Below are 21,251 nucleotides of genomic sequence, written 5' to 3'. Positions count from 1 at the left end.
ACAAAATCAAATTTAATTATTATTATTATCATTTTCACGGTAAACATTTGACTTTTATATATTTGATCTCGAATCAGAGTTTTGATAGTTTTGTTAGGTCCGGATGGTGATTTTGGACTTGGGCATATGTCTGAATTCGAATTTGGATATTTCTAGAAGGTTTCAGCACTATTTGGTGAAAGTTGAAAATTTGAAGGTTTGGAATGTTCATACGTTTGACCGGGAGGTGACGATGATGATATCGGGTTTGGATTGTGGTTTTCGAGAATTGGAATAGCTTTGTAATATTATTTGGGACTTGTTTGCAAAATTTGAAGTCATTCCGACTTGATTTGATATGGTTCGGCACGAGTTTTGAAAGTTAAAAGTTCAAAAGTTCATTAAGTTTGATTTGAGGTGCGATTCATGGTTTTGATATTTTTATGTGTGATTTAATACCTCAAGTAGGTTCGTGTTATGTTTTGGGGCTTGTTGGTATATTCAGATGGGGTCCCCAGGGGCTCGGTTGAGTTTCGGACGTGGTTCGAATAGTTTTGGATCATTTTTGGCTATGTTGGTTTGGCAGGGGTCCTGGTGTGATCGCACATGCAGAGCTTTAGGCAAAGGTGTGGTGTCCGCAGGTACGGAGAAGAGGCCCCAGAAGCAAAAGGGGCTGAGTTTGGGAATCTCCGCAAATACAAGAATATGGCCACATCTGTGAAGGCGCAGGCACGATGAGTTGGGGGCACAAAAGTGTGAAGTATCACAAAAGTGTGATTTGTGCCTCACCTGCGTTGTTGTAGAAGCGGACTCTTTTCCGCATGTGCTAAGTATCGAGTTTCCAGTTATCTCCGTAGAAGCATGAATCTTATCGTAGAAGTGGTTGTATGTTCGCAAAAGCGAATGCCTGGGCATGTTCTTTATATTCGAGGGTTGCATTGTTTTATTTATATTTGGAGCTATGGAGCTCGGATTTGGGTGATTTTGGAGGCGATTTTCACCATATGGATATGGGTATGTATTTTCTACTCGGTTTTGATTATTTTTATGATTCCATCTTTGTTTTTGGCATTTGGATTATGAATTTTAAAGAGAAATTGGGGGTTTTGTCTAAACTTTCCTAAAGTAAATTTTTGAGTTTTGAACATTGATTCAGAGTCGAATTTGAGTGAAATTAGTATGGTTGGACTCTTAATTGACTGGGTTATCGGATTTTATGAGCTTTTTGGGTTCCGAGATGTGGACCCGGCTTTGACCTTTTGATTGACTTTGGGTTTTTGATTAAAGATTGAACCTTTATCGATTGAGTTTGCTTTCTTTGCCATTATTTGATGTTTTTGAGTTGTTTTTGGCTAGTTTTGAGTTGTTTGGAGGTTGATACGCATGGGATGGCGTTTCTAGAATTTTGTTTGGCTTGCTCGATATTGAATTTGACTTGCTCGAGGCAAGTAACATATCTAAACTTGGATTTAAGGGTATTTAACCTTAGGAACTATGTTATTAGAGAAGTATTGGGGTGACGCATATGATAGGTGATGAGCGTGTGGACGTGCAACGGGGTAATCATGACTCAAGTTGACTATTAGACTATGACCGAACTTGTTTTGTTGTTATATCTTGTTCTATTTGTGCAATTCCTACTTGTTAGAGTAATTAAGTTGTGATTCATGTTAGAAATCATGTTAGGCTATGTGGTAATTCAGTTGAGACATAGTGAGGCTTTTTCTATTATTTTGAGTTATCTGCTCTAACTATAATTATATACTCAATTATGATATAATTATAGTTATATCATGACTCAAATACTCTACCCTACACAGATTTTCATCATATTACTACTAATTGAAAAAGAATAAGAGAAAGTACCAAAGCGAGGACATGGGCACCGATAAGTATGACCACCAGAAGAGGTACTGTTTCAAGATGACCCTGTGTTTGTTGCCGATTCGCCATTTTTGAAGAAAGTGAACCTATGGTTCTTTGAATTTATTTATAGTATATCAAACAAATGGGTGTGACTCTATGGTAAAACCCTTCATTCCCAATTACTCTATAGCTTCATTTTACATTTTTTTATTCAAGGTTGAATTTCTATTTTTGTATGTACACTATTTTATTTTATTTTGTAAATAAATATTAATGTTAATGAACTACACCTCCAATTATGATAATTCTTTTATTTTCTTGTTAATTAATGACAATGCATGTTTTTCAATATTGGTCATCGATTTACTTTCTTTATATAGGAACGGGAAGCATAATTTTTCTAATCTTTCTGATGGAATAAGAGAATAGTATTTTTTAAGAGAAAACCTCATATTATTTTATTCATTTTATTGATAGACCGGTAGTCCTAAACTTCGAGTTTCAAGCTCAAAAGTTAAGGATATGTAGTCCTGAATTTAGAGTTACAAGTTCAAAAGTTAAGGATAAGTAGTCATAAACTTAGACTTACAAGCTCATAAATTAAGGACAGCTAGTCACTTACGGTAACAAGCTCATAAGTTAAGGATACTTGTAGCCCGTTTGGCCAAACTTCTAAAATCAGCTTATTTTGAGAAGTGTTTTTCTCAAAAATACTTTTAAAAAAAGTGTTTTTGGTAAGAAGTAGTTTGTGTTTGGCTAATTAATTTGAAAAGCACTTTTGAGCAGTAATTAGTGTTTGGCCAAGCTTTTGAAAACTGCTTCTAAGTGTATTTTTCTCAAAAGTGCTTTCGGAGATAAGCTACTTTTTTCTGCTTTTCCAAAACTGCTTCTGCTTCTCCTCAAAAGCACTTTTTTTCCTTCCAAAAGCTTAGCCAAACACCTCAATTTTTGGCAAAAAAAAACACTTTTGGCCCAAAAAAGACTTGGCCAAACAGGCTATTGATACTCAACTTTACGAGCAGAAGGGTATTTTCGTCCAGGCGAGTAAAATTTATTAAAATAGTAGCTAAAAACTAAAAATATTTTAAATAGTGCCTTAAAAGTAAATACATTTCTCTATTAGTGGATAAGTGTGCACTCACCTGCCATCCAGCAGACTTTTTTAATTAGTGTGTTCAATTTTATAATTGCCACTTTTATTAAGTTGGTGGTTTGGCAGCCTATGTGGAAGACAATCCCACTGTCCAATTGCATCTAACCACGGAGAGCATGTAAATGGCGTCAAAGCTTTGGTTTCTACACAATTTGCACATTCCACCGCCGGCATCGTGTTCTCCTCGCCGCCAAAATGTCCCAGCGGCCTCAGCAATTAATTCAGCTAATACAATACTTCAACATCCGAAGTTATTGTCGAACATTGACAAATACATACCGCTGGATTTCCCCAAGAGCTCGAGGAAGTTGAACCGCTCTGTTACTACTATCAGATCCCAATTGAATTTTCCCATCATTTCACCACAAGATCAATGGGGCACCTGGACCGCTCTCTTCGCTACCGGCGCTTTTGGCATTTGGTAATGTTTTTCTCCCATCCCATGGGCCATGCGTGTGTATGTTATTTGTTACTTAATTTAATTTTTGTATATAGAATCATTGGGCGAATAAGTTGAGGTGTCAAGATTTTATGTTACACAGTTTGTTGATATTTGGTTTATAAAATTGAAGGTCGGAGAAGACCAAGTTTGGGGGTGCACTAAGTGGTGCACTAGTAAGTACACTGGTTGGTCTTGCAGCAAGTAACTTGGGCATTATAGCTTGTGAAGCGCCTGCATATAAAATTGTAACAGGATTCTTGCTTCCACTTGCTGTTCCCTTGCTGTTGTTCAGAGCGGATATGCGTCGCGTACTACAGTCCACTGGAACACTGCTCTTGTCGTTTTTGCTTGGATCAGGTAGAGTGGGGTTCTCGATTTCTTTTCTTTTTTGCTAAATGAATTTGTGACACATTTACGGCAGGTGTAATCATGCAAAATGATGATTTTCTGCGCCGCAATGCTTGGGATGACCAGTTCAAGTTTTTATCTTTGGGAGTGCTAAAATTATTACTATGTCGTTGAAGTCTTCCGTGCTCTACAGTTAGGTTTAGTATGACCCATATTTCTTTAATTTGATGATTAGAGGCCCATTAGCTATGTTTGTATTTGTTCATCGGGTAATGTACATAATGACCTTAGCTGCCCCACTTGTGGGAATTCACTGGGTTTGTTGTTTGGCCTTAGCAGGCAATGGCTTTGGCTAAAGTTCATAGACTGGTTTGTTCTTTCTTTCAATTGCTATGTGAGAATAGAGCACCAGAACAAGACTTATGCATAGGGTGGAAGCTAACAGGATATATTTCAACTTCTTTACCTTATATTTTCTATTGAAGGAGGTGTAACCTGAGTTAGTTAGTATAACTAGAGTTAGTTGTGTCTGGTTAATTATCATATTGGTTAGATAATTGTCACAATCCAAATAAACCAAAGGTCGGGATGACACCTAACCTCCGAGACTAAGTAAGCCAATCACACTAATAACATCCTATCATCAAAGCATGATATAATAAGCCTGAATTATCATAAATAGTGGAAATAGTAATCAACATAAGCCAAAACAGCGATGCATAATACCAACTCCCAAAACCAGGTAGTATTGGGTCATGAGCTCTAAAGTCCAACATATCCATATTATAAATGTCGTTGAGGTGCGCATGTTAAGATGGATTGCAGTCACACAAGATTAGAATAACCACGTTCAACAGCAGGTGCAAGTAGCACACATTGAGGATAAAATGAGGGAACGCCACTTGAGATAGATTGTTCAAGTCCTGTGTCGACGACCAGATGCACCGATCTATAAATATGATGGCATAGTGAGTAAATGTATTATAAGGGGATGAGGTAGACTTAAAATCACATAAGTTGTCTTGAAGGACTTGCAATCTTTTGCAATTCACGTAAACCTAGCGAAAAATAGGGCATACGGGAAGAAAAAGACCTGCATAGGTCGATTTCTTTTAGTTGACATTAGGTTTTAGTCATGTTAGTACATGTACTTCAGGTTTTATGTTTTTTAGAGTCTTTTAATCATATGTCAATAAAAAATGTAGAGAACTTCTAGTACTTTATTGGTATTACTTATTATTGTATAATATAGGTCTATGATGAGATTAATTAGAGCGACATGGTCATTGAGGTTATATAGCTAACCCCAACTTGCTTGGGTAAGTTGGGTTCGTGCATAGTAGTACTAGTTGTTGTATTGTCTGAATGTTGAGAAGTACAGACACATCAATTTAGCTATCAGTAGAGAGGCGAGCCCATGTGGAAGGAGTGTTAGCATTAAATTCTTTGCGCTCAAAGCATGAGTGAAACTCAAACGTGATCAAGTGGCTTTTTTTTTCCGGACCTCTATTTTGTTTCCAAGTTGTTTTATATTGTTATTACTTATTATCAAATGAAATAGTTAGAGCTAGGAGTTTGTGTTTATACATATAATTAAGGGAAAAACAGTGAAAATGTTGGTTTATGTTTAGTTAACAATGACATGCCAATTGGAAGAGTTGTTGGAAAGAGTTGGTGTGGATGCTAGGAGGAAGTTTCCTCCTTTGATGTCACCCATGACATCAAGAGGAGGTAGTTTGATGTCACCAATGACATCAAGAGGAGGTCTTTACCTCTATAAATAGATGCACTCCTTCACTTGTAGAAATCATCCCAAAATAATACAATACATTGTAGTGAGTAGAGAGTTAAGAGAGAAATTCTCTTAAGTGTAATTGGGAAATCTCCCCTTCCTTTGTTAATATTAAAAGGGCAATTGTTCTCTGGTAGACGTAGGATTATTTTGATCCGAACCACGTTAAATCTTGTGTTCTTTCTTTTACGTTTCCGCTAACAATTGGTATCAGAGCGACAGGATTCTTTAACGATCCAAGGAGAAAGAACAAGCAAATATGAGTTCCATGAAGTTTGAAATTGATAGATTCAATGAACGCAACAACTTCAATATCTGGAAGATCCAGATGATGGCGTTACTGCGGAGGGAAGGTTCAATCCATGCTATTGACGGAAAGTATCCTACGGATATATCAGCTCCCGACAAGGAGAAGATTGAAGGGGATGCATTGAGTGCAATCCAACTATCCCTTGCACCTAACGTGCTTTGTGAAGTGAGTACGGGTACCGAAGAGACGGCCAAACAGTTGTCCGATCAGTGACAACAAGAATGTTGTTACAACGGCATCTTCACACATTTAAGATGGGGTCAGGTACTTCGTTACAAGATCATTTAGATGCATTTAATAAACTTGTCATGGACTTACAGATTGCAGGAATTAAAAGGGAGGAGGAGACGCTTGCATGTGCTTTGCTATTTTCATTGACTTCAGGATATCGTGATATTGAGAATTCAATGATGTATAGCAAGGAGCCTATCAAGCTTGAGCAAGTGCGACAGGCACTTAACTCTAGTGATGTGCGGAGGCACATTGAAGGAGATAGAGATGACCAGGCAAGTGGGCTCTTTGTGAGAGGCCGGACTAGCCAACAGGGAAAAAGCAAATCAAAGCACAGATCAAAGTCTCGTGTGAATAAGAAGAATACAGAGTGTTGGCGTTGTGGCAAGAAGGGGCACTTTGAACGAGACTGCCCAATGTCAAAGTCCAAGGAAAAGGCGAGTGCATCCACAGTTGAACAGGTACATGATTTTGATAATGATTATGTACTAACAACATCGTGTAATAATAATAACAGTTATGAAAACAAATGGGTGTTAGACTCTGCTTGTACTCTGCATATGACGTTCCGAAAAGACTGGTTTAGCAGCTACGAGAAAAGTGGAGGAACCGTAGTAATGGGCAATAATGCAACTTGTGCAATAGTTGGCATTGGCTCAGTTCGGGTTCGCTGCCATGATGGAATCGTGAGGACTATTACACAAGTCCGTCATGTTCCTGATTTGAAGAAGAATTTGATCTCCTTGGGTACTCTGGATGAACAAGGCTACAGGTACATGAGCGAAGCAGGAACTATGAAGGTGACTAAAGGTTCTTTAGTCATGCTGAAAGGCAAGCTGGAGAACGGCCTTTACACATTGGCCGGAAGCACCATTGTTGGCTCTGCAAATGCATCTACAGTGTAGTTATCTAATGATGACAAGGCAAGACTATGACACATGAGACTGGGTCATATGAGCGCACGTGGGCTGGAGATGTTGAGCAATCGTAAACTTTTGGAAGGTGAGAAGATCAACACGCTTGACTTCTGTGAGCACTGCATTCTAGGGAAGCAGAAGAAGGTCAGCTTCAGCACTGGCAAACACAAGACAAGAGGAGTGCTAGACTACATCCATTCAGATTTATGGGGTCCTTCTAAACTTCCATCGAAGGGCGGAAAGAGGTATCTTCTCATTTTTATTGATGATTTCTCACGAAAGGTTTGGGTGTATTTTTTGAAGGCAAAAAGTGATGCTTTTGAAGCATTTAAAGAGTGGAAGATTTTGATTGAAAATCAAATGGAGTGGAAAATCAAGTATCTTCGCACAGACAATGGCTTGGAGTTTTGCAATGAAGAGTTTAATGAATTCTGCAAGGTTCATGGGATCTCAAGACATAGGACTATCAGGCATACCCCACAGCAGAATGGAGTTGCCGAGAGAATGAACAGAACTCTTCTTGAAAAGGCTCGTTGTATGCTCCTACAAGCCAAAATGTCCAAAGTATTTTGGGCTGAAGCAGTTCACACTGCTGCTCATATTGTCAATCGATCTCCAGCATCGGCAATTGACTTTAAGACTCCGAATGAGGTATGGTCAAGTGAACCCTCTAACTATTCATACTTACGAGTATTTGGGTGTCCAGCTTATTATCACGTTAATGAAGGAAAGCTTGAACCAAGGGCTAAGACGGCCATATTCGTAGGGTATGTGGATGGAGTAAAAGGGTACAAACTTTGGTGTTTGTCTTTACTCAAATTTATAGTTAGTAGAGATGTCACCTTCGATGAATCCTCTATACTTGATCCCCGTAAAGTTTCCGTGGAGTTTTCGGGAAACAAGAACAACGAGCAGGTGGAGCTTCCGGTGGAGCTTGCCAAGGAAAAGGATCAAGAGACTCAGGTTAAAGATGAGTCAGAAGATGTAGGCGTTGAAGAACTTGCTGTCAATGAACCATACACAATTGCGAAGGGGAGGGAGAAGAGGCAGACACGAGAACCGGAACGCCTTATAAATCAAGCAAACTTGATTGCATATGCGTTCGTAGCTGCACAAGAAGAGATTAAAGATCTGGAGCCCTCCTCGTATATTGAAGCAACTTCTTGCAAGGATGCCGCACAATGGCGGTTAGCCATGACTGAAGAGATGGAGTCTCTTCACAAGAATCAGACATGGGTCTTAGTGAAAAGACAAAAGGGGAAGAGGACAGTTGGATGCAAGTGGGTCTACCGAAAGAAAGAGGGAATTCCTGAAGTGGAAGATGCTAGGTTCAAGGCGAGATTGGTTGCAAAAGGTTTCAGCCAAAAGGAGGGAATTGACTACAATGAGATTTTCTCTCCGGTCGTGAAGCATAGCTCAATTCGCGTGCTACTAGCATTGGTTGCACAATTTGACTTGGAGCTTCAACAGCTTGATGTCAAAACTGCTTTCTTACACGGTGATCTAGAAGAGACAATCTATATGGATCAACCTGAAGGTTTCCTAGCTGAGGGAAAAGAAGATCACGTATGCCAACTAAAGAAGTCTTTGTATGGTTTGAAGCAATCCCTTAGACAGTGGTACAAGAGGTTTGATGCATTCATGACTACACATGAATTCTCAAGGAGTGCATTTGATAGTTGTGTGTATCACAAGAAGATGTCTGGTAACTCAATGATTTATTTACTGTTGTATGTTGATGATATGCTTATTGCTGCTAACAACATTACAGAGATAAATGCTTTGAAGAAACTATTGAGTAAGGAATTTGACATGAAGGATTTAGGAGCTGCAAAGAAAATCCTTGGTATGGAGATTTCAAGAGAAGACGATGTTGTACATCTTTCTCAGAAGAGGTATATTGAAAGGGTTCTCGAGAGATTCAATATGCAAACGTGCAAGCCTGTAAGTACACCATTAGCTCCTCATTTTAAACTTTCAGAGTCACAAATGCCTCAGTCTGAGGATGAGGTGGAGCATATGTCAAAGATTCCTTATGCCAGTGTAGTTGGTAGTATTATGTATGCTATGGTATGCACACGTCCAGATATTGCTCAATCTGTAAGTGTGGTAAGTAGATACATGTCCAACCCAGGAAAGAGGCATTGGGAAGCTGTCAAGTGGATATTGAGATATCTCAAAGGAGCTTCTGGTGTTGGTCTTACCTTTCGAAAAAGTGGTACAGGTATTTCAATTCTCGGTTATGTGGATTCTGACTATGCAGGAGATCTTGACAGAAGAAGGTCCACAACTGGATACATCTTTACCCTCGTTGGCAGTGCCGTCAGTTGGAAGTCGACTTTGCAGTCGATTGTCGCTTTGTCTACGACAGAAGCAGAATACATGGCAGCAGCGGAGGCGGTAAAGGAAGCTATCTGGTTGAAAAGTTTAGTAGCGGAATTGAGTTTGGTTCAGCTGGAATCAACTCTTAGATGTGATAGTCAGAGTGCTATTCATCTAATGAAAAATCAGAGATTTCATGAGCGCACTAAACACATTGATGTCAGATTTCATTTTATTCGAGATGTTATTGATGAGGGAACTATCAAGGTCGTGAAGGTTATCACAAACGATAATGCTGCAGACATGTTGACCAAGATAGTCCCGCTCGCTAAGTTTGCACACTGCAAGGACTTGGCGGGGGTGTGCATCAACTGATGCAACTCCGAAGAGAACAGTTGCTAGGTGGAGGTGGTATGTTCAACAATGGTTTGATTCTTCTTGTTTCTTACAACGGGGTTGCCCAGTAAGCTTAGAAGTTTTGGCCAGAGTTGTTCACACGCTCGAAACGCAAACCAAGGTGGAGATTGAAAATGTTGGTTTATGTTTAGTTAACAATGGCATGCCAATTGGAAGAGTTGTTGGAAAGAGTTGGTGTGGATGCTAGGAGGAAGCTTCCTCCTTTGATGTCACCCATGACATCAAGAGGAGGTAGTTTGATGTCACCAATGACATCAAGAGGAGGTCTTTACCTCTATAAATAGATGTCACCCATGACATCAAGAGGAGGTAGTTTGATGTCACCAATGACATCAAGAGGAGGTCTTTACCTCTATAAATAGATGCACTCCTTCACTTGTAGAAATCATCCCAAAATAATACAATACATTGTAGTGAGTAGAGAGTTAAGAGAGAAATTCTCTTAAGTGTAATTGGGAAATCTCCCCTTCCTTTGTTAATATTAAAAGGGCAATTGTTCTCTGGTGGACGTAGGATTATTTTGATCCGAACCACGTTAAATCTTGTGTTCTTTCTTTTACGTTTCCGCTAACAAACAGTATTGCCCCGGGCTTTGGTTTAGTGATAAGGCGTATCACATTATGTGTGAGTTAGGTTCACACCACGGGTTTGAAAGCTGCCGTAAACAAAAACTTGGTATTAAGTGGAGAAAGGTAGAGAGGCGAGCCCATGTGGAAGGAGTGTTAGCATTAAATTCTTTGTGCTCAAAGCATGAGTGAAACTCAACCGTGATCAAGTGGCTATTTTTTTCCAGACCTCTATTTTTTTTTCCAAGTTGTTTTATATTGTTATTACTTATTATCAAATGAAATAGTTAGAGCTAGGAGTTTGTGTTTATACGTATAATTAAGGGAAAAACAATATTGCCCCGGGCTTTGGTTTAGTGATAAGGCGTATCACATGATGTGTGAGTTAGGTTCACACCACGGGTTAGAAAGCTGTCGTAGACAAAAGCTTGGTATTAAGTGGAGAAAGGTAGAGAGGCGAGCTCATTATCGACTGAATTTCGAACTATGATGGCCCTCAGGGATTTCTCGGTAAAAAAAGGAAAAACAACATTTTTCTTAAAATTGTCCTGATCATGTCATGTCCTTTTTCTTAAAAGATATGTCAGGTCACCCTTAGTGTTGGATTTTGTGTGTGTGTCCCATGTTCACTTCCATGCTTCATTGCCCTTACATTATCAGAGTGTTAAGCAAGTCTGTGCTTTTTTACTTCATATATTTTCTCTCCATGAGAGCTCTGAGTTCTTTTTGTCTTTTTAATCAGTTATTTTCCTCTTATTCTTTGCAGTTGCAACTACTATCGGGACTGTGGTGGCCTTTTGGATGGTTCCGATGCGATCACTTGGTCAAGATGGGTGGAAGATAGCTGCTGCTCTTATGGGAAGACACATAGGTGGAGGTAATTTGATGGACACTTGTTTTCTTGTGGACTTGTACAATTTTGCCGTAGGATCATCCTTCTGCATCTGTATTTTCCAACCTGCCTTGTTGATTGTTTTTCCGACTAACATTCATGGCAAAATGCACTATCCTTGATAATGAACTTCCTGCAAACCCAATGAGTTGAAAAACAACCAATTGAGTCCCATTGCTAGAAATGGTCGGTTAATGGCATGGATGCCAGTTTTAAATCCTCTTTTGTAAAGAAGGTTAGGGAAGTTAACACTTAAAACCTGCTTGATAGTCTGGTAGTTCTAATAGTCATATTGATCATGATCAATATCTTTCCCAATAATACACCTGGAAGGTTATGTTAACTGTGACATTTCTTGTGGTCTGAAGTAGAATCAAATACATTTAACTTTTTAAGCGTTAGTTTGGTTCAGAAACTAAGTTGGGAACATTGTACCATTTAAAGATGATTTCAGTTTCAACTTTGGATCTTTATATGTGGATTCAGAAGTGGTTCTCCATTTCAAATTTCAGGTACCTTGTCTCCCTTGTTTGAGATTATATTCTGATCACTTTATCATTAAAGACTTCCTAGAAAATCGTGCTGTCTCTTTAACAACAAAGACTAAATGTTTCCATGTAAAATAAAATTCCTTTTCCACCATGAAATTTACTCTTTGGCAACCTTTTCATAATATTCAAAATAACGAAACTATGGGAAGTATATCAAAACTTGGTTTTTAAACTTGGCAGCTTTTAATGATGTCTGAACCTGTAATTGTGAGGGAACTCTTGTTTTGCCTTGGAAGACAGTAATTTACTGAACTATCATGTTGCATGCTGAGTTATCACAGATGAGATTTTGTTAATTCATTTTATCACGGATGAAAAGACTGCTGACTCTCTTGCAGCTGTCAATTATGTGGCTATTTCCGAAGCTCTGGAGACATCACCTTCAGTTGTCACTGCTGGATTGGCTGCTGATAATCTTATTTGTGCAGTATACTTCACAACATTATTTGCATTGGCTTCCAAAATACCTGCTGAGGCTACTCCTTCAGCCACTGGTATGTAGATAGCTGCAAATGATGAAATATTCCATGGTTCCTTACCTGTTAATTAGTGCTTGCTAAATGCTGTTCCATCTGTTTTAAAGTAGTGAAATTCTATATTCCTCATACTCGGGTGCGGGTATCTGATACGGGTGCGGATCTAGGGGTCGGATTATGCATCACATAAATTTTAGGATCCGGGGATTTGGATCTAAGTGCGGATACGAGAGCTTGGATACGGCTAATAAATATATAAAAAATAATATATATGACAATTTGTTATTCAAGATTATTGAAAAATAACCTATATTTTGATTAAGGCGATCTAAATCCAATATTGTTAATTAAGTTAAATTAAAAATAACTATTATATAAATATAAATTGATAAAAGAGTAGTATTTTTTATCTTAGGATTCAGGGATATGGTTGGAGTATAGGTACGAGTGTTAAGATACATCGAGTAGACATATATAAGTTTTCCGAACAGATACATGGCTGAGCAAATTCTGCAAGGAGATTGGAGATGGAAAAAGTTCAAGCTTCATCTGGAATGGTGGAACTACACTGCTAGATGCATTCCAAACTCTCAAATTGTGGAAAATGTTGGAGAGCCATGGGAATTCCCTTACATTTGTGGTCACAAAAGATCTTCAAAGAAATAAGAGGTCTTTGTGGGGGATGGATAGCTACTGAAGAAGAAACTGATCTAAAAAATCACCTTAAGTGGGCTAGAATTCAAATTGTTCGTGATGGCAGAAAGATTCCTAATGAGATTGGGATTGAAAGGGAGAGGATCAAATTTTTCATTCCAATTTGGGCTGAAAAACAGGCAAGATTTGAGCTGAAGTCGTCGGAAAACACACATAACTTTGGAGCAGAGAGAAACATGGGCGACCAAGTGGGATGCACCATATTGCGAAATAATAATAAGGGAAAGGCACGGGTGCAATATACGCAAGGTCCAAGTTCGACAAATCTGAGCATTAATGCCGCGAATAATGAGTTGAAATCATATGAGTCTGATTTCGCTGCACAAGTCATTTTTAATGATCTCGCGTGTGAGGCCACTAAAGAAATTAGGCTGAAGCCTTATATTGAGGAACTGGGGTGCACCTTTTACTTGAAAGTCAAAGAATCCAATCCAGGGGATCCAATTCCCATTGCAAACCTTGAAATTATGCCACAGGCAACACATATGAGTTGCGATCAGCCAGAAGGTGAAGCGGAGATAGGAATACTGGGACAGAAGGCAGGGGAGCATACCATAAACAAAAAGATGGGGGAAGATCAAGTTGAAAATGCATTGGAGCACCAACAACAGCTAAAGCACTTCAACTCTATCCAAGATTGGGAAATCGAGGAGGTTACTCCTATATCAGTACAACAACACAATCCAGTAATGGATAAAGAGATGGATGCAACACTGTGGGTCCATCAAAATATGATCAAATTGGGGAAAATGTTTGGAGTAGATTTTCAAGGCCACGAAGAAGAAGCATTGGAGTTACTAATACAAATTGACAGTTGCAGACAAGTTAGAAGAGTGGAGACAGAGATGGAGGTGAAGAAACAAAGGTTCAAAGGCTCACTGGAATTAAAAGGATTAACCTCCTTTGATGTCAAATTCAAGAGTGATGGGAAAAGGAGTAGGGGAAGAGATCTATTATTGCAATATGAAGATCAATTTAATTTCATGGAATGGTAGGGGATTAAATGACAAGAAGAAAAGGGAGATCATAAAAAGTCAAGTGCTGAATTGGAAGGCAGACATTATCTGTATGCAAGAGACAAAAGTGGAGGGGGATATCAAGGAAATAGTCAATCAAATTTGGGGTGGGAGATGGGTGAGGTACGCATGTTTAGAAGCTAGCGGCACGAGAGGGGAGATTTTGTTACTATGGGATTGCAGAGTATGGAAAGGGGAGGTGTTACAGATTGGTGCATACACTTTGACATGCAAGCTCGAGGCTCTTTTACAGAATTTTCAATGTCATATAACAGGAGTGTATGCTCCAAATTGCAGAATAGAAAGAAGAACAATATGGAGAGAAATTGGTGCAGTGAGAGGATTGATGGAAGGTCCTTAGGTAGTTTGTGGTGATTTTAACGTCACAAGGTACCCTTCTAAAAAACGGGAATGCTCGAGGAGGTCCAGAGAGATGGTGGAATTCTCGGATTTTATAGAAGACATGGAGTTGATAGATCTTCAACTCGAAGGAGGCTACTATACTTGGTTCAAAGGGGTTAATCATACAACCGCATCTAGAATTGATAGATTTCTCATTTCAGAAGAATGGGATGAAAGCTTCAGAAATATCAAGCAAACTCTCCAACAAAGGCTGATTTCTGACCATTCACCAGTGGCTCTATGCTGTGATGCCTGAGAACAAGCTAAATTGTACTTTAAGTTTGAAAATTGTTGGCTGAACGTGGAAGGTTTTGATGACAGAATTAGAAACTGGTGGACATCTTTTGAATTTTCAGGAAGACCAGACTATATTTTAGCTTGCAAATTAAAAGCTCTCAAAGCCAAGCTAAAAGAATGGAGCAGAAGTTGTAAAGGAAATCTGGGATTGCAAAAATCAAAATTGCTGAGTCAATTGGCAGGTTTTGAGGCAACAAAACAATTAAGAGCTCTGACAGAGGAGGAATCAGTGCGGAAGGCAGCTACCCTCATGGAGTTCGAGGATCATCTCAATAACGAAGAGAGTGCATGGAGACAGAAATCAAGAGCTCTGTGGCTCAAAGAAGGGGATAGGAATACAATGTTTTTCCATTGTACTGCCAATGCACATAAGAGAAACAACAATATTGATCAACTAATGATTCAAGATGAAGCAGTTGAGGAGCCAGACAGAATAAAGAATGTGATCATTGAATTCTACAAGCGGTTATACACAGAACCTGAAGAGTGGAGACCGACAGTTAATTTCGAAAACAGTCCAAAAATCTTTGAATCAGAGGAGTCTTTACAGAGTAAATTTGAGGAACAAGAAGTCCTGAGCTGTCTGATGATGTGTGCAACTGACAAGGCCCCAAGTCCAGATGGATACACAATGGGTTTTTTCATTAAGTGCTGGGATATTTTGAAGCACGACATCATGGAGGCCTTCAACAACTTCCATTCCCAGGAGATGTTTGAGAAAAGCTTCAATGCAACATACATAGCCTTGATTCCAAAGGAGACAGGTGCGAAAGAATTGAGAGATTTCAGGTCAATAAGTCTGATAGGGAGTTTCTACAAACTGCTCTCAAAAGTCTTGACTGAAAAACTTAAGAGAGTGGTAGGAAAACTAGTAGATGCTCAACAAATGGCTTTCATCAAAGGAAGACAAATAATAGATGCAGTGTTGATTGCTAATGAAGCTGTGGATTCAAGAATCAAAAAGAAAGAACCCGGAATCCTATGCAAACTAGATATTGAGAAGGCTTATGATCATGTCAACTGGAGCTTTCTACTGAAATTGTTAGAACAAATGGGTTTTGGGTAGGAATGGATCAGTTGGATGAAATTTTGCATATCTACTGTTACATTCTTCGTTGTTATAAATGGATCTCCTGAAGGTTTCTTCCATGCACACAGAGGTCTAAGACAAGGTGATCCTTTATCTCCCTTTCTATTCATTATAGCCATGGAAGGACCAAACAACATGATTAGCCAAAGTCAATGGATGGGTTAAAGGTTTCGAGGTTCACAGGAATGGGGCAAACAGTGTAGAGATCACATATCTTCAATATGTTGATGGTATCTAGTCTTCTGTGACGATGAAGAGGAGCAACTTAGGTTTCTAAGGATCATCTTGGTCTTATTTGAGGGAATTTCGGGACTACACATCAACTGTAGAAAGAGCCATATTTATCCCATTAATGAAGTTAATAACATGGAGCAACTGACACAGATAATGGGAGGAGAAGTAGGGTCCCTACCAACTGTATACCTTGGGATGCCTCTTGGTGCAAGATCCAAATCCAAAGAGATCTGGAATTCAGTCATTGAAAAGTGTGAGAAGAAGCTGTCAAGATGGAAATCGCAATACCTATCAATCGGGGGCAGGCTAGTTTTAATCAACTTAGTATTAGACTCACTTCCTACTTACATGATGTCTTTGTTCCCAATTCCTGCCGGAATCATACAGAGACTGGACAAACTGGACAAACTCCGAAGATCTTTCCTTTGGCAAGGGAATAAGGAGAAAAAGGTCTTTCATTTAGTTAAATGGAAAACCCTCCTAATGGCCAAAAAACAAGGTGGTTTAGGAATAAGAAATTTGAAGAATCAAAGCAAGGGTCTTAGAATGAAATGGCTATGGAAATATTCTCAAGAACCTCAAACTTTATGGAGCAAAGTGATCAAAGCTAAGTACGGTGAGGAAAATAACTGGGTGTCAAACAAAGTCAGCACATCATATGGAGTTAGTGTGTGGAAATCCATCAGAGAACTTTGGCCTATAATGAAGATTCACTCTTCCATAAGGGTGAACAACGGAAGGAACACATCATTCTGGAATGACAATTGGTTGGGACATGGAAGCCTAAAGGAAAGATACACCGATATGTTTGGTTTGGCACAAAACCAGCATAGGACAATAGCTGATATGTGGAGTTATCAGGGATGGGAACTCACTCTTAGAAGACAGCTGAATGATTGGGAGATAACAAGATTAGCTGGCCTCTACAAAGAGCTAGAAGCATTTAAAGGATTACAGGAAGGGGTGGATTCACTTTGGTGGCAGAGGCACAACATAAGGGTCTATCAGGTAAAGGATGCATATAAGATTTTGAATCAAAATGATCTTCGGATAGATGCTTGGCCATGGAAGCATATATGGAAAACAAAGATTCCATATAAGGTAGCATGTTTCTCTTGGCTACTAGCAAAGGAGGCTGTATTAACCCAGGATAATCTCATAAAAAGAGGAATTTCTTTGTGTTCAAGATGTTTCCTATGTGGGGAAAACGCTGAGACTGTTAGCCATTTATTTCTACATTGCAAAATAACAGACCAACTATGGAAAATCTTTATTAGTCTTAGGGGTATTTCATGGACAATGCCATGCAGGATTAATGAAGTTCTTTATAATTGGGAAGAAGCTGGTGCTGAAGCAACTAACAGAGATAGATGGAGGACTGTCCCGGCTTGTATCTGGTGGACAGTTTGGAGGGAAAGGAATGCTAGATGTTTTGAAGATAGAAGCAACCCAGTACAGAAGATCAAACTCAATTGTATTCTTCTTTTCTGTTTTTGGTGTAAACAGATTTACACAGAAGATACATTGACAATCGTAGACATACTAGGATCTTGCTAGGTTGCACACCAGCACATCTACTTACCACCTACTTGTAAATCTGGTTTTCAGTACAACCTATGTACTGATGATATTAATATATACAAAAGTTATCAATTCAAAAAACATTATATTATGAGTTAACACTTAATATATTATTCATAAGTTATGTGTATATAGCAAAGTGTTGTAGTACTTTGTCCGATGTATGACATAAACCCAAAATCAATCAAATACCCAATCAACATTTACTTCTTGGCTATAGGTGTAGTCAAATCACCCAAATTAGGTTGACAAAATCCGGTGTGCATCCCACACCCATACCTGCACCCATGTTGGATAGACACAGGTGCAGCAAGAATTACAATGGTCCGAGCAACATAGGTGAAATATAAAATATGAGGAACTCTTTTTGAATCTTCAGAATGGAAAACTCAAATTAGAAATTTAGAAACTCTTGATGTATGGTTATGTTGAGATTTCCATCTCTTTCCAAGTAGTAGAATGATTTAATTATTTATCTGAAATACCTCAGCTTTTGGTTTAGCTGCCGAATCTCCTTTGTCTTATCGGTATCTTTGAGAGAGGACAAAAAGGTTTACAATGACTTAATACTAAAGAAATCATACGAAAGGGCCTCCAAAAACGAGAGGGATCTACATTGTCTAAATGAGCACCTGAATAGCTATAGTTCAACAAGAGGAGCTACATCAGATGCTTTCTTTTCTGACTTGTTTGTTAACCTAAAAGTGCTCTTTCTGTAGGAGGGTTCTTATCAAGAAACCAACTTGGTTTCCCATGACAAGCATTAGAGCCAGAAATTATGCTTGCTTTTGTTTTCGTCTTTTGTCTTCATTTGTTTCATTTTGTATCATATATTGGATTATCAATGTAATTGTAAGACCACTTAGTAGATCTCCAGTAGTTGGGGTATGATAAGATCCCTCATAGGACGTTGAATTCCTGTGATTGCCAATTTTGGAATCTGAATTATTCTGATTTTTTCCCACAAAAGAAAAGACAATGTGTAAATGATATAGCTAAAGATGAAAATCTCTAACAGAAGTTGAAACTCCTTTCAGATGACAAGATCGATGGGAAGTCAGAATCTGGCAACACGCTACCTGTACTGCAGAGTGCTACTGCTCTTGCTGTGTCCTTTGCCATATGCAAAGCTGGAGACTTTTTGACTAAGCATTTTGGTATTCAAGGAGGTACCCTTCCCATTATTACAGCCATTGTTGTCATTCTAGCAACTTCATTTCCCAAGCAGTTTGCTGACCTTGCGCCTTCTGGTGAGGCTATGGCATTGATTCTGATGCAGGTAAGTTCCCACAGTATACCTGAATGTAAAATGCCTGTTTGACATAGCCAGTCTTTCACTGCTTATTTTTTAAAACTTGAGATGTTCTTGCACTGCTGAATTGTTGTGAACGCAAGCTTAGACGCTAAATTAGAATTAAAATTGCTAGACAATCCTTAATGTAATACCCAAAAACACAAAATTCAGCTTGTTATTAAATTCTTCAGTGTTAACAAACTTAAAAGTCAAAAGATTTTTTTTCCTTAGCCCTAATTTTTATTCTCTCTTCGTCTTCTACCGGGTAAAGGTAAAAATAATCAATTTTCAAAGTGCATAGCAAAAACACATCATCCTTCATTGCTGGCTCTGGTTCAATGCTTATGTTGTAAATTACTTCCTTACTTTTCTTTCTTGTTAAGTTTCTTTGCTCTTTCAAGTTAGTTTAAACTTTCTACTCCATTTTTTCCTGAAGTCTGATTAGTTTTTATTAGATGAAGCAGTTTTGATTAGTTTTTAGTGAAATGTTGTCTGATTAGCGTCTAAGATAAAATGTGTTATATACATTGCCACTTATTCTATTTTTTTTCTTGAAATTTCTACAATTTCTATGTACTTTTACCTTCTTTTAATATTTATTTATAAAATATTAAAAATTAAAGATTGTGGGGCTTACGTCTAGTGCCCCAGGCTTGCCTCGTATCACGTAAAACACCTCGCCTCGCGCCCGCGCCTTTTAAAACACTGATTTTGAGTGACTCCCAAAAGAAATTATCATTTGCAGAAGTTATTGACGGAGAATAACGAAATAAGAAAGTAATTGAAACTAACAGAAAATCGTTTTACTCTCATCTTCAATCTTATTATTGGGAAATTAAAGAAAAAAAAACAAGGAAAAAGACAGTAGCAGATATATTTAAGAAGGATATTTGGCAATAGAGTGAAATCTATCTCTATTTAACTGAGTTTCCAGTTAAGCAAGATTTGTAACAGATGTGCAAGGAACCCAATATGTTGGAAACAGAGACAGATACATATAGAATAATACATGGATACATCTTTTTGAACCAATAATATCATGCTTTAAATATCAAGAATAATGCCAGTACTGAAATAGAAGTTTCAGAATTGGTCATCTCCCAGCAGATGGAAATCATAAGGAACAATGGAAGGACAATAGTCGATCTTCAATTATATAAAACTGGCAGCAGACTCGGGGGAAAAGAGTCATTGGCAGCAGACCTGCACCCCGTCCTGCCCGATCTTAAATTTTTAGAATATTGTTTTCACCTGCCCTCCACAAGAGCTTCTCTGCCCGCCCCTGTCCTAATAGAACTTTCTCTATGTTTGTATAACCCTAACCTTTTTCCTGTATTCTTTTTTTTGGGGCAAAGATTAGTCTGACTTAGTTCTCTTTGCATTCATCGAGTAACAGGTATTTTTTGCATTCATTGGTGCCAACGGGAGCATATTAAACGTTATCAATACAGCACCCAGTATTTTCCTGTTTGCTTTAGTCCAGATTGGGGTCCATCTGGCGGTGATACTCGGAGTTGGGAAACTGCTCCGATTTGAACTGAAACAATTGCTCATAGCATCAAATGCAAACGTAGGAGGCCCAACAACAGCTTGTGGTATGGCCACTGCCAAAGGATGGATTTCTTTGGTTGTTCCTGGCATTCTTGCTGGTATTTTTGGTATTACTATTGCTACTTTTCTCGGTATTGCTTTTGGGCAGCTCGTCCTTAAATTCATGTAATTTTGGATACTAGACTTAACTGTTATCATAAACAATCAAAGTTATACTTGGAACATCTGCACAACAAAACATATCATGCTTCATACCTTATGCTTTTATATATATTTTTAGGGAATTATTACTGACTAATCTCTTCAAGATATAACAAAGCCACTCTATTCTGTGAACATAGGTCGACTATTCAGAGAATGTTTAGATTTATAGATCTAAAAAAAGGCTATTCAAAGTAATCATCTTAGATTTTAAAATTTAAATTCAAGTTTTATTAGAACTGAATTTATGCCTTTATATAGGGAACAGTCTCCCTGTCATATATCGGGTTGTTCAATTAGGTTAGGTTTTGTTTGGTTTGGAATTGAGTAAAACAATTCTAACCAAATTGACATATAAGTATCTTTAAAATTTTATATACGATGTTCTTTAAAATATGTATCGAAATATTTGTGATCCTCCCATGGAATCTATTATTTAATAGAACTATAAAGTGCATCCATTCTACTTTAAAGAATGGTTGATTTTACCTTGTATTATCCTTTTCTTGTCAAGTGTTGTTGAAATGTGTCAATTTTTTTGTTTTTTTCATATTCACTAGTCCCACGTTGCGTGTGCACCCTATTTCGATGGGTAATAGATTTTAAAAA

The 21,251-nt window shown here is 38.3% G+C and overlaps 1 protein-coding gene across 1 annotated transcript; it reads left to right on the top strand.

Moving 5' to 3' along the window:
* Positions 1-2,975: 2,975 nt before the first annotated feature.
* Positions 2,976-20,679, top strand: LOC107811552 (uncharacterized). Its single transcript, XM_075240683.1, has 6 exons — positions 2,976-3,419; positions 3,571-3,797; positions 11,110-11,220; positions 12,125-12,280; positions 18,634-18,875; positions 20,287-20,679. The coding sequence occupies exons 1-6, from the start codon at positions 3,121-3,123 to the stop codon at positions 20,608-20,610; spliced, it is 1,359 nt and encodes a 452-aa protein (XP_075096784.1). The 5' UTR covers positions 2,976-3,120; the 3' UTR covers positions 20,611-20,679.
* Positions 20,680-21,251: the final 572 nt, after the last annotated feature.

Source organism: Nicotiana tabacum, chromosome 20 (genome assembly GCF_000715075.1).
Source record: "Nicotiana tabacum cultivar K326 chromosome 20, ASM71507v2, whole genome shotgun sequence".
NCBI lineage: Eukaryota > Viridiplantae > Streptophyta > Magnoliopsida > Solanales > Solanaceae > Nicotiana > Nicotiana tabacum.
This window is presented reverse-complemented; position numbering and strand designations above follow the sequence as displayed.